The sequence below is a fragment of the Monodon monoceros genome, unplaced genomic scaffold (genome assembly GCF_005190385.1).
Source record: "Monodon monoceros isolate NGI ecotype Baffin Bay Population unplaced genomic scaffold, NGI_Narwhal_1 Super_Scaffold_7, whole genome shotgun sequence".
Lineage (NCBI taxonomy): Eukaryota > Metazoa > Chordata > Mammalia > Artiodactyla > Monodontidae > Monodon > Monodon monoceros.
Window position 1 is genome coordinate 77,786,528 of NW_021703784.1, and position 12,524 is coordinate 77,799,051.

The 12,524-nt window shown below is 33.6% G+C and overlaps 1 protein-coding gene across 1 annotated transcript in view; it reads right to left on the reverse strand.

Annotated features, from left to right (window-relative positions):
- KIF18A (kinesin family member 18A) overlaps positions 1-12,524 on the reverse strand; it is a 79,362-nt gene that overhangs the window by 43,821 nt on the left and 23,017 nt on the right. The window contains exons 10-11 of the mRNA XM_029207017.1: positions 8,654-8,816; positions 1,961-2,125 (exon numbers count right to left, since the gene is read on the reverse strand). Of these exons, the coding sequence (XP_029062850.1) occupies positions 1,961-2,125; positions 8,654-8,816 (328 nt within the window). The remainder of the gene's footprint in view (positions 1-1,960; positions 2,126-8,653; positions 8,817-12,524) is intronic.

The window sequence follows — 12,524 nt, forward strand, 5'->3', positions numbered from 1 at the left end:
CTGCTGTGTTCCTTTTGTACACACCTTTCTTTGGTTATTGATGTCTATGATGTTGTGGCTTAGAATATTAAACTATTATTTATCAACCACTCATTATGTATTAAGTGGTGCTAGGCCTTTGCATACAGCATTTTATTTAAGTTCATAATGCCTTAAATATATTTTAAAGATGAGAAGTTAAGACAGTGAAGTTAAACAACTTGCTCCAAGTTATATGGTTAGTGTTAGAGTTAGTATTCAACACAACTAATAGAGTTAGTATTCAACACAACTATCAAATAATGGAATTACCAACCACTTCAACTCCAGTGTATATCCTCTATCCAATATTTACATTCTTGCTATAAGGAATATTAATATTCTAAAGTGCTTTGTCAATTAAGTTAAGTTATAAAATCTCATTAAAGTATGCTTTGTACTACATTTAATTCCCAATCTACTGAACTAACTGGCTGGCATTCTTTCATCAAGATATTGTGAAGACTTCTAGGACTGCTGAGTGTCAATTAAACTGTTGGTTGGCCCTCAATGAATTTCCACACTAAAGAACTATTCAGTCTCTGTTTATCCTTGGCCCTCTTCTTAGGAAACAAGGTATCTGTTGCTCACTGCTCCAATTTTACTACCTTGAACTGTCATCATTCACTACTCCTGCTAGTCTCCTCTCCCTTCAGTCTGAGCTTCAGTGTTAAAAGGATGGACATTTATATCGATTTTCCTAGTCATGATGCATTGGTTAATATCTTTAAATTATAACAAAAAATTGATATCTTTGAATATTAACAGTCACTAGCTGCATTCATTTGTACTGAATATTTTATACTCCATTTCACCGGTATTTATTTTCAGTTTAATGCTTTTATAGAAATTTTAAGATTTCAGAGCTGATACATAATACAGACTTTCAGAAGAGCATCATCAAATTAAAGGCTTTAGATACTCTTCTTTTAAAAAAAAGAGTATAAAAAAGTTGTTCTTTTAAAGTATTAGGTATTTAGAGATCAAAATTAGTTACTTTGTAGCAGTTTGTTTGCTAGCTGCTTATTCCATATTAATTTTCCCCTTCTTTCTTATTAAGAGAACTCTAATTTTGTTCAGGATGATAATATGTCCAGCAAAACACTCACCCTTCCAGATTCCCCTGTATCTAGGGATAGCCATGTGACAGTTCTAGTCAATTCAGATATGTCTGTTAGGGATTTCTGGAAAAGTTTTTGCTTTCCCAATACAGATATCTCTCTCCCCCTTCTTTCATTCCTCTTCTGGCCTAAGTGTGGACTCACGACTAAAGATGGAATAGTGTTATCACAACTATGAAAAGAAAAGTATAATGATGACACTAAAGACATTTGGGAGGTACTTTATTAGGAATGAACTGCATACTTCTGTAGCTTACTATTGTTAAGGGAGAAAACTATCTGTAACATTGTAGCTGAACACAATTCTGATCTGATTCAGCCATTAACCATCATTACCCATCGCAACTCTTTATAAATATAAACTTTTACCATTCTAGGTGGAATATCTTCAGTTTAGTACATAAACATAAATGCATACAGCTTTCAAACTGGCTTTCTTTAGCTATAATACAAATAATGCTGACCACATTTAAAACTATTTTTGCACAAAATATCAAGTATTAAAACAAACTTAAATTACCTACATGATGAAACCTCAAGTACAGTCTGAAATAGAATTACTTCATTCTAACTTAAGAGCTCCTCATAAAAGGATGCAATCACTTAAGGATAACATTTAAAAGTAACTACTCTTCTGAAAGTACAAGAAAGGCAAATCTAATAGGTAATCAGGGAGGCAGAAGGTATATTCAGTTAAAAACAGTAAAATGAGTCAAATCTCCGGGAGATGGACCAAAAGTTGTCTTATGAAAGATATTTACTCAATAACAAAGACAATGGGTTCTTAGAAAATAAATCTGAATATACAAACACATATGTACCTTTGGAATATGACCATTTTGACCTAAGAGTCCCATTTCAGTTTCCACACGATGGAGCCAATTAGTATTCTCATCAAATTGCTTCAGTTCCTCTTCCTTCTTCTTCTCCAAGTAGCAGCGGCGAGTTTTCAACATTGCGAGTCTATGATCTCTTTTGCAAGTGGCCTGAAAAATAATGCATTTAATAGTCAACCTTTTATGATACGTGATGTATGTGATATTAGTACAGTAGTATATTTCCTTTTAAGTGTGCTATTGTTGTCTATTAAATTAGGCTATACTTTTGTACGTAAAGCTATTTCCCCTTTGAAATCTCACAATACTACTGCTTGCAGGAAAACAGGAAATTGAGTTGTGAGTCATTTTTATAAAATTACATGTTGAGAGTTTATGACTTTAAGAAATACAATGGCCAAATTGAAGACTATCACTTTTTTTTTTTTTTTTGGCAAAATACATTCCTTTAAATGTTGCATTTGAAAAGTTCATGTGAGGCCTGATAAATCTCATGATTTCCTTACTCAAAACAAAATAGATACATGTCCTGCTCTTGTCTTTCCTTCAGTTTGAAAGATGTGAAGAAGTAAAGTATTCTATTGTTGTGGTTTTGTCTACAAGGCCTTTAGATTGGCTGTTGCCAATGAAAGAAAAGAGAGCTTATATCCAGGTGTCATAAACATCTGATCTCGCCTGATGGTTGGTTCAGGACACATACTGGATAGTCCAAATATTTTCAGTGTTTTACCTACACATGAATTGAGATCAAAACTGGCCTTCTGGTTTTTTACCCCAAGGGTCTTGCACACTATCATGGGCACTGTGGGCCAGAACAGCTTGACCTCTTTGGACTATTTTCCAAAAGACACTAAACTCAATAATCATCAGATTTGATAGCTGGACCTGAGACAACAGATCCCCAAAGATTAGAACAAGCACTTGTAGCTGGTTTTGGAAGTAGGGATGAACACATCCTATGAAAAAAAATGAAAAATGGAAAAAAAAATGAAAAAAGGAGCAGGAACTACATTTGAACTTGATTAAAAACCTACTCTCTTTAGGAGATTAAGTTCTACTTCCTTATTATCTTTAATAAAAGAAAAGGTAAGTTGACATTTTGAGGAAAAGCCAGCCATTAAAGAAATTTGCAAAAATAGGTAATAATGTCACTCTTCTCACTACCTCTTTTTGTTTTAGAAAATAATTAGTTATTTTTCATTAAAGTGTTACGTTGTCATGCAATGGGTAATTGATTGTTCTTAAGTTAGCTAATACATAATGTATTTTTGTAAATTTCAGTTTAAATTTCTAATAGAACATTGGTAGATGAAATCCACATAAACAAAAGCTCTTTGGGGTCCTAAATATTTTATTTTAAAGCAGAAAGGGGTCCTGAAGACTGAAAAGTTTAGAGCCACTGGTATCCAACAGAAGGTAGGATATGTGGCTTCCTGATTTTCTTCTGCTATTCAGCAGGTGTGAAAACTTAGGCAAGTCAATCTCAGTGGCTCTTCAGTCACCTTATTTGAAAAATGAACATAAAAGTATTGTACCTGCCTGAAGGAAGGCATTATATCAAACTACCTTTATTTTCCTTTAATGTTTAAAAATGTTGTAGGTACTCTTAGAAACCAGGGCAGGACATGATCTGCGGGTCTGATGGCAGTCAATATTTAATACCAAAAGATCCTGACTAAAAATCCCAGAGGGTATGTTTTTTGAGTTTGTACTTCTAATATTCATCAGATGTAGACTCTATGATGGTTCTCCATGGGGACATTTTCCATCAGGGTAATTCTTATTGAATTACCGTTCTGAAATAAATACCAAGTAAGTGTTTGCAAATAAATTCTAAAATATGTATGTTAAACCCTGACATTAAAGTTAATTGTTTCCCATTAAAGTTTCAAAAAGCTTTACATATTTTATTAACAAAATCTCCAGAATAACACAAAAGGTCTCGAGTGAGAATAAGCATGAAATTCTAAAATTTAGGTATTATTATTGCTTTGTGCAAAAGAACTGACTGCTAACACGGTAAACTGATTATTTCACTGAAAATAATTTGTGTATTATCTTTATATGACTATAAAATTACCCCGGAACTTCACTTTAATACTACTCTCAGAGTCCATACTCAAGAACCATTTATAGCTTAATCAGTGAGATTCTTTCAGCAATTATGAGAGTAAACCTCTTCAGAGAGGGTCCAAGACAAATATAAAATTCCTTGACCTAGCAAGCAGTTTAGTAAAACTATAGTTTGACACTTCTGTGAGAACAAACTCAGCCTCTAGATGTCTTTCTATGTTTTTCAATAGTTTACAACCAATAAACTTAAGAGGTTTTATTCTCATTGCTTAGGTAAGTCTCATTAGCTATTAGACTTAGCTCATAAGAATAGCTATAAGAATTGGAACATAGATTGAAATGACCAAAAGTGAGATATCAGAAAAGGCAAGTGGGTTGAAAAAAGCAGAATAAAGATAAAAACAGAAAAAAATTACAGAAACCAGCCAAAGCCATTTCCTTACTCTATGTCTTAATGTTTCCAAGCATGCACATTCACAATTCAATGGGGTAAGTAAAACAGGCTAAAATAACCATGATTTAAATTAGCTTGGGATTAAATAGACCAAACTTACTAATTGTACTAATATTCTAATGTTCAAAAAATGGCAATCTGATTCTAAGCTCTGATAATACACTACTCATTTGCTTCAAAGACTGCCTTTTGACTACACAAATAGACCGTATAATTCTTGGCAACCAAAGCGTCCACAATTTGGCCTTTTATTCTATCCGGAATTGACTAATTCCCAATATGGCAAAATATATCTTATATCATGTGCCATTTTCAATCTATTTATAGTGGTTAACTCTGGCAACTTCAGATTCAGAGAGAAAGAGTGCTGTAATCAATCGATATCTGCTATGGGTAAAGCAGTGGGAATCGGCAGGAAGTGTTGAGAGTATAGTTATGTACTTCCACATACACTGACCTACAAATATGCTGTGTTCTGGTCAAACTGGTGTCCTCATTTGAATACACTATTCCTTTTATTCTTTTCCCACTAATATTCTCATGCAACGCCCAGTATAAATCTCATCTCTCCACTAGGAAGCCTTTCTCCACCACAACTGGAAGCCACTCTTTTCTCCTTTGAATGGCTATAGCACTTAAAGTACTTATAGTATAGCAGAATGATTAAAAGTGCAGACTGAGGCCAGACACCCAGAGTTTAATATTGGTTCAACCACATTAATTAGGTGTGTAACTCTAGACAGCTTACTTTAATTCTCAGTATCTCTGTTGCTCACAAATGGTGATAATACAGGATCTACCTCATAGGTTTGTTATAAATATTAAATGAATTAACCCATGCAAAGGACTTTGAAAAGTGTCTGGCACATAGTTAATGCTCAATAATATTAGCTGTTTTTATTATTGCACTACTCCTTACATCACAATCATATAGTGCTGTGTCATTTTTATATCAGTTTATTGCTCCAACTAGCTTATAAATTACTGAAGTACATATATTGTCTTATACTTTTTTTAAACCTCTATTGTGTCTAGCACAATGCTCTGCATATAAACAAAAGTGTTCAAAACAAGCTGTTGTTAAAAGTTGAGATATTAAGTCACTAGCAGTTTTCCATGACTGAATTTCTTGCCTTTTTTCAAGAGATAAATCAGATAATTGCACTTTCAGATAATTGATATTTATTTAATGGATACCTACACAAAATTGAGAATTATTATCCCCACTGAAAATAACTCTATAATAAGTGCAATTAATTGAGATAATACATACAACTTTTAGAATAGGTAAATATAGCAGTATTTCAGAACTCCATTTAACAAACATATGAAAGGATTTCACAACAACAAACTGATATATTAATTCTATGAGATATTCTGTTATTTGGAAGTCATGAAGGTCATCAAAAATACTGGCAACAATTTTGCAGTTCAAGAAAGTTAAAGTACAACTACAGCAACAAATTTCAAATAAAGATATAAATTCTATTTTTCTTCTGCCTTAAAAGGATGTGAGGAATATTTTAAATGCATTTGATAAACAAAATCAAAAAGAAATTTTCAGTATTCAATACATTATAAACTATAGGCCCTATGCTGTACAGAAGTAGATCTCTAGGGTTTATTTGTCTTGTATAACTAAAACTTTGTACTCTTTGACTAATACTTCCTGGTTTCGCCTTCCCCACAGCCTCTGGCAACCACCATCTGATTCTACTTCTGAGTTTGACGATTTTAGGTTTTTCATATAAATGGTATCATGTAAAATTTGTCCCTCTGTGTCTGGCTTATTTCACTTAGCATGTCCTCCAGGTTCATCTATGTTGTTGCAATTGGTAGAATTTTCTTCTTTTTTAAAAGGTGAATGATAGTCTATTGTTGTATACTTAAAAATGGCTAAGAGGGTAGGTCTTATGTTAAGTGTTGTTATTAATATAATACTACTACTAATAAAGAGGGTGGGAGGAAACTTTAGGAGGTAAGGTACAGGCTTATAGCATAGATTATGGTGATGGTTTCACTAGTATATATTTATCACCAAACCCGTCAAGTTGTCTATATTAAATATTTATGGGTTTCCTCATACATCAATCATATATATCAATAAAGTGGTTTAAAACAAAGATAGCTTCAATAAGGCATAATAAATGCATATTCAGTAAATAAATTACTAATTTTGATAATATAGCTTAATAGCTACTTATAAATTCATAGTCATGATATATTTATTAATACTTTATGATTAATTTCTTAGCATATCACATCTTTCCCATTTCATAGGCTGACAAAAACCTAAAATGTTAGTTTCTTAAAGCACTATACTACTAAGTATAAAATAGTACTTAAAAATGCAATTAACCTTATCATCAATGAACACCAAACTGGGGGAAATCCAGTATTTTCAAAATGTTTATTTTTCTGATCTTTGGTGCTCTGGAGTTGCACACCTCCAAGTATACATTCTTTTATCCTGCTTAGAACTCATGTTTCTTGAATTTACATCTTATTCACATCTTAATAGTCCTAGAAAATTCTAAGCCTTAGACTTTGCACATTATCCTTTGTTCTTTTGCACTAATGTATCTCCTTCAGAACATCTATTAGATGAATGCATGACTTTCTAGTCTATCTTTCAAATAGCAACATCTTGTTCGCATCTGCTATCTTTTTATCCTGTATTTGGTGTGATTTCCTCAGATCTCCCAGTTCTTTAATTCTCTCTTTAGCTATATCTAACATGCATAAAAGGACAGGGATAAGAGCTCAGGATCTGGAATCAGCTGGCTTGAGTTCAAATCATTGCTCTTACTCTATGAGCTGGGTAACCTTTGGCAGAATGACTTCTCTGTGCCTTGGTTTCCTCATCTTAATTACAAGGACAATAATATCACATAGCCCACAGGATTTTCTGAGAATTGTACGTGAAGTATTTAAAACATTGTCTAGTATTGTACCTATAAACTGAAATTTTAAGCTTCAGTAAATAAATCTTTACTTTCTGGAAGTGTCATTTGTTTTCTTCTCATATATGTATGTTCTTGTTTTCTTTGATTCCTTTATTGTTAAGTCCTTCTTTGATGACTTTATTCATTTTTATAAGTTTTATCAGATTGCTATAGTAGCTGACATTTGGGGGATTCTGTCATATTTGCTAACTCTGCTGACTTGCTTGTGGAGGATTGTTTCATGGGTTTTGTAAGTTTGGACAGTGAGCTCTCATTAGTGGTTTGAATTGAGGATGTTTCACTAGGCTGATTCTGCATTGCCTCTGCTCAGTTTCCTATAGATTATCACTGCTCTGATGCCATTTTCTGTGCTAATGTCTCACTTTAGGGATTTGCTAAATAAAACACATGGATTATAAAAGTATAATCTATAATGAAAATCTATAGTGAAAAGTATATCTATAATGACAGTCTTCAAATGAGACTTTTTTTTCTTACCCTAGGCTTGGTTCCTTGTTTTCCTGTGCTAGTTGGTAAAATGTTTTCTCCTGCTGTATTTCCAATAAGAAGAGTGAAGGTCTCTGAGATTCCTGGCTTTATGTGGGGACTGTCATTTCTAACTCCCTGTCTCCCTCGGGCCCCCTACCTAAGTAGTGTGTACATCAAAGCAGGGTAGTGAAAGTGGTCTGTGTGTGTGAAGGGCTAGGGCAGTGCACTACTACATTAAATAATAAAACTGATTAAAAGTTGATCTGGTTTTTTTTTTTAGCACTGATGCAGTGGAAACTGTAACAATGTCAGTGACAAAATATTCTTCCCTGGGGAGGAAAAAAACCTCCCAATGGTCTAAGTTGTAAACTACCGCCTGCCTCTGGGGTGGACTGTTCTCACTGCCCCACGTTGGTACCCAACTCTCCCTGAGTGTGTTACCTACCTGTTAAGCATTCCATCATCCTCACAGAAGCAACAGTCATAACTGAGATTTTAGGGGTTTTGTTTCCTTTTTGTTTCTCACACCTAGGAACTTAATTTTTTTTCTTGTAGACTTAACTATACATTTAAAACAATGTCTTCTACATTTCCTCTAGCATTTCTAGGGATTTGTAGAGAATGGGTGATTAAGCAACATCACCTATCAAATTTCTAGAATTATAAGTCCCCATGTTTTTACATTCTCTACAATTTAAGGATAAAGTTGTTAAATACCTTTTCTACTTTGTCTTCAGAACACATCATTTCTATTTGCTTATGGCACTGTTGTTGATAGAATGATTTAAGTTCATTTTCTTTAAGTAACATTTCTAACTTCAGATATTCTTGCCTGATTTCTTCTCGATTCTGGAACAAGCAGTTCAGAATTTCTTGAAATCTACCAAAAATAAAACACATAGAATCTCAGTATTTTGTGATAGATAATGCAAAGTTTACTTAAAGAAATGCATGGGAAACCATAAACAAGATGAAAAGACAATCCTCAGAATGGGAGAAAATATTTGCAAATGAAGCAACTGACTAAGGATTAGTCTCCAAAATATACAAGCAGCTCATGCAGCTTAGTATCAAAAAAAGAAACAACCTAATCCAAAAATGGGCAGAAGACCCTAAATAGACATTTCTCCAAAGAGGATATACAGATTGCCAACAAACACATGAAAGGATGCTCAACATCACGAATCATTAGAGAAATGCAAATCAAAACTACAATGAGGTATCACCTCACACCGGTCAGAATGGCCATCATCAAAAAGTCTGCAAACAATAAAGGCTGGAGAGGGTGTGGAGAAAAGGGAACCCTCTTGCACTGTTGGTGGGAATGTAAATTGATACAGCCACTATGGAGGACAGTATGGAGGTTCCTAAAAAAACTAAAAATAGAACTACCATAGGACCCAGCAATCCCACTACTGGGCATATACCCTGAGAAAACCATAATTCAAAAAGAGTCATGTACCAAAATGTTCATTGCAGCACTATTTACAATAGCCAGTACATGGAAGCAACCTAAGAGTCCGTTGACAGATGAATGGATAAAGAAGATGTGGCACATATGTATAATGGAATATTACTCAGCCATAAGAAGGAAGGAAATTGAGCTATTTGTAATGAGGTGGATGGACCTAGAGTCTGTCATACAGAGTGCAGTAAGTCAGAAAGAGAAAAACAAATACCGTATGCTAACACATATATATGGAATCTAAAAAAAAAAAAACCACAAAAAACGGTCATGAAGAACTTAGGGGCAAGATGGGAATAAAGACACAGACCTACTAGACAATGGACTTGAGGATATGGGGAGGGGGAAAGGTAAGATTGGACAAAGTGAGAGAGTGGCATGGACATATATACACTACCAAATGTAAAATAGACAGCTAGTGGGAAGCAGCCACATAGTACAGGGAGATCAGCTCGATGCTTTGTGATGACCTAGAGGAGTGGGACAGGGAGGGTGGGAGGGAGGCACAAGAGGGAGGGGATATGGGGATATATGTATACATATATTCACTTTGTTATACAGCAGAAACTAACACAACATTGTAAAGCAATTATACTCCAATAAATATGTTAAAAAAAATGAAATGCATGAACAAGAGAATATACACCATTCATAGAATTAGATTCAATGATAAACAGTAAATAGGTTTGAGTGACTGTTTTCCTATTAAACAACAAAAATGTTTGGAATGGGTTCTGAACTTTATTTTTACAGCACTGGGTTTCTCTCTCTCTCCTCCAAAGATCATGTTATTAAAAGATATAGGTATTTTAAGGCCTATGGTATTAGTCATACACTGTATTTGGTCTGCATAATCCAGTAGCTTACCAAAAATAAAATATTTTGTATGTAAGTAAAGGATGATAAAGTGGACCTGTACTCTCCCAATTCATAAGGCCTCAGAAGCAACACAGTATTATGTGTTCTTCTGGTGTTGGCTCGCTGTGAAGAAATAAGCAGTGGGTGGCATAATCATATGGTGCCTCTATGGCGCCCTAGGGAAAGTGAGATAGCCAGTTTTTAGCTTTAGAACTTGTTACAGTGAAAACACACCATATGGTTAGGTACCCCCTACAGCTTGGCTAAGAGTCAGCTGACAATGCCAGGACCGAAAACATCCAAGTTTACAATGTGGTAAATCTAGGAAAAGCCCCTCCACTGTGCTTCCTCCAAAGGGCAATATAGATATAGGGAATCAAAGTTGGGGAGTGTGACTCACATCTCCTGCAAATGCATAAAGACCTCAAGCTGAATCACTTCTATGAAAGCCCTAAAAGGAGTCTGCAATCCTGCATTCTCCAGGGTCAGCAGAATATTGGTCACAGATCAGGTCTGAGCTACAGTAACAGTATAAACAATCGCACATAGGCAAACAATTTTTCTCTCAAAGAAAAATTAACTTGAAGCTTTTAAAATAAAATGGTAACAGAGTATATGCATTTAAAAATAAAGTTTCTTTGGCCAGAATTTTAGATATATTTGTAAGGATCTGTGGTAAAAACACTGACAATTTACGTCAGTAGTTCTTAATGAAACTATTGAGAATGAATATTAAACCACAGTACATCGACTTTACTGCAGTTTTGTCAAACTGATAAATATTTCATAGGAAGTATGTATGAACATTGCAATTTCATTGTATTATATTACAACAAGGCTAAGGCCAGTAAATGATTTGATAAGTTATCTTTAGGTTACACCCAAAGATAATTTCTTAGTTTTCCTGGAACACTTCACCCAAGGACATAGTTAAATATTTGTCAATTTCAAAATTTTATGGTCCAGATTTATTTTAGTTGGTGGTGTATAGTTTAGGATGGAAGGAAGGGAATTAGTATCAAAGGTTTCTAGAGAGCTCTTTTTAAAAAAAAAACTGTCATTTTTAAAACAGAGAGCCCTAAGGGATTGACTAATAATAACTATTTTCTAGTCATTTAAAACATTCAAATAGCTAGAAAAGAAAAATCTTTGCTAATAACTTTAGGTGACATATGATAAACTCTAGACAATTTTCTTGGTATAGTCACAAGTGAAGTTTTATAATTACTCTGTATAAAGAACAACTGTACTTTCTTTTTATGATTTTTTGAATATTATCTTTCCAAATAGCTTTAATAGAGAGCAAATACTGTATATTCTTCCCTTTATCTGTTTAAACTTCATAAAAATGTTATTTTTTAAAGAAACTGAAAATTCATGCCATTAAAAAAATTCTATGTGAAGTATGATGAAAGGTATTCCATATATTTATTTAAGGAGACAGATACTTTTGTGAGAAAATGACAAAGGCTATGGGGTATATAATTTTATTATTACCTGCTTTATAAATACAAGTAAATTATTTAACCTGTTGAGTGAATTAAAACTCAAAGTTTTTATTGTTGGTTAAGTCAGGTTGAAATGCAAAAAATATCCAAATAAGTGTTTATTTCATAGCTCAGGCCATCTCCTTCTTGAATCATTTTACCAGAAAGAAAGAGTCAATGACTCAAAGCCACATCAACTCCAGAGAAGTCTACCAATTTGTAAGGTTTTAATTGGTAACTAGATCTGGTTAAGCACTGCTGAGCAATTTTATGCAAGCAACGACTCCAAATTTGAGCGGTTGGTCACTGCTTTAATTTTCAAGAAACATGCATCACCGACAAGATATCTGGTTGCATGAGGACCAATCCCACATTTGACTAACAAAATATAATAACACAACTAATAACATAGCAGAGTTAAAAGCTTTCATTGTTAAGATTAAAGGAATATGAGGAATCATTTTGCTTATTATTTTTTAAAAGACACTGTAAAATTGGTAGAATATAACAAAAAGCATCGTAAGACTATTAAATATAACTTTATTTTGTCAATGGGTTGTTAGGGGGATTAATAGAAAATAATTTAAACACTTTAGGAAATCTCTGGTATAAACAGAGGTATTGTACTATAACAATACATAGGTCAACTTTATGCTGTATGAAAAATGGACTCATTATCACTGATAGAGAGAAATAACTGTTTAATTACTTCTTATGGTATTTGTAAAATAGCATAGCATGGGAGCAAAGGATTAATACTTGAAAGAGATGATATATA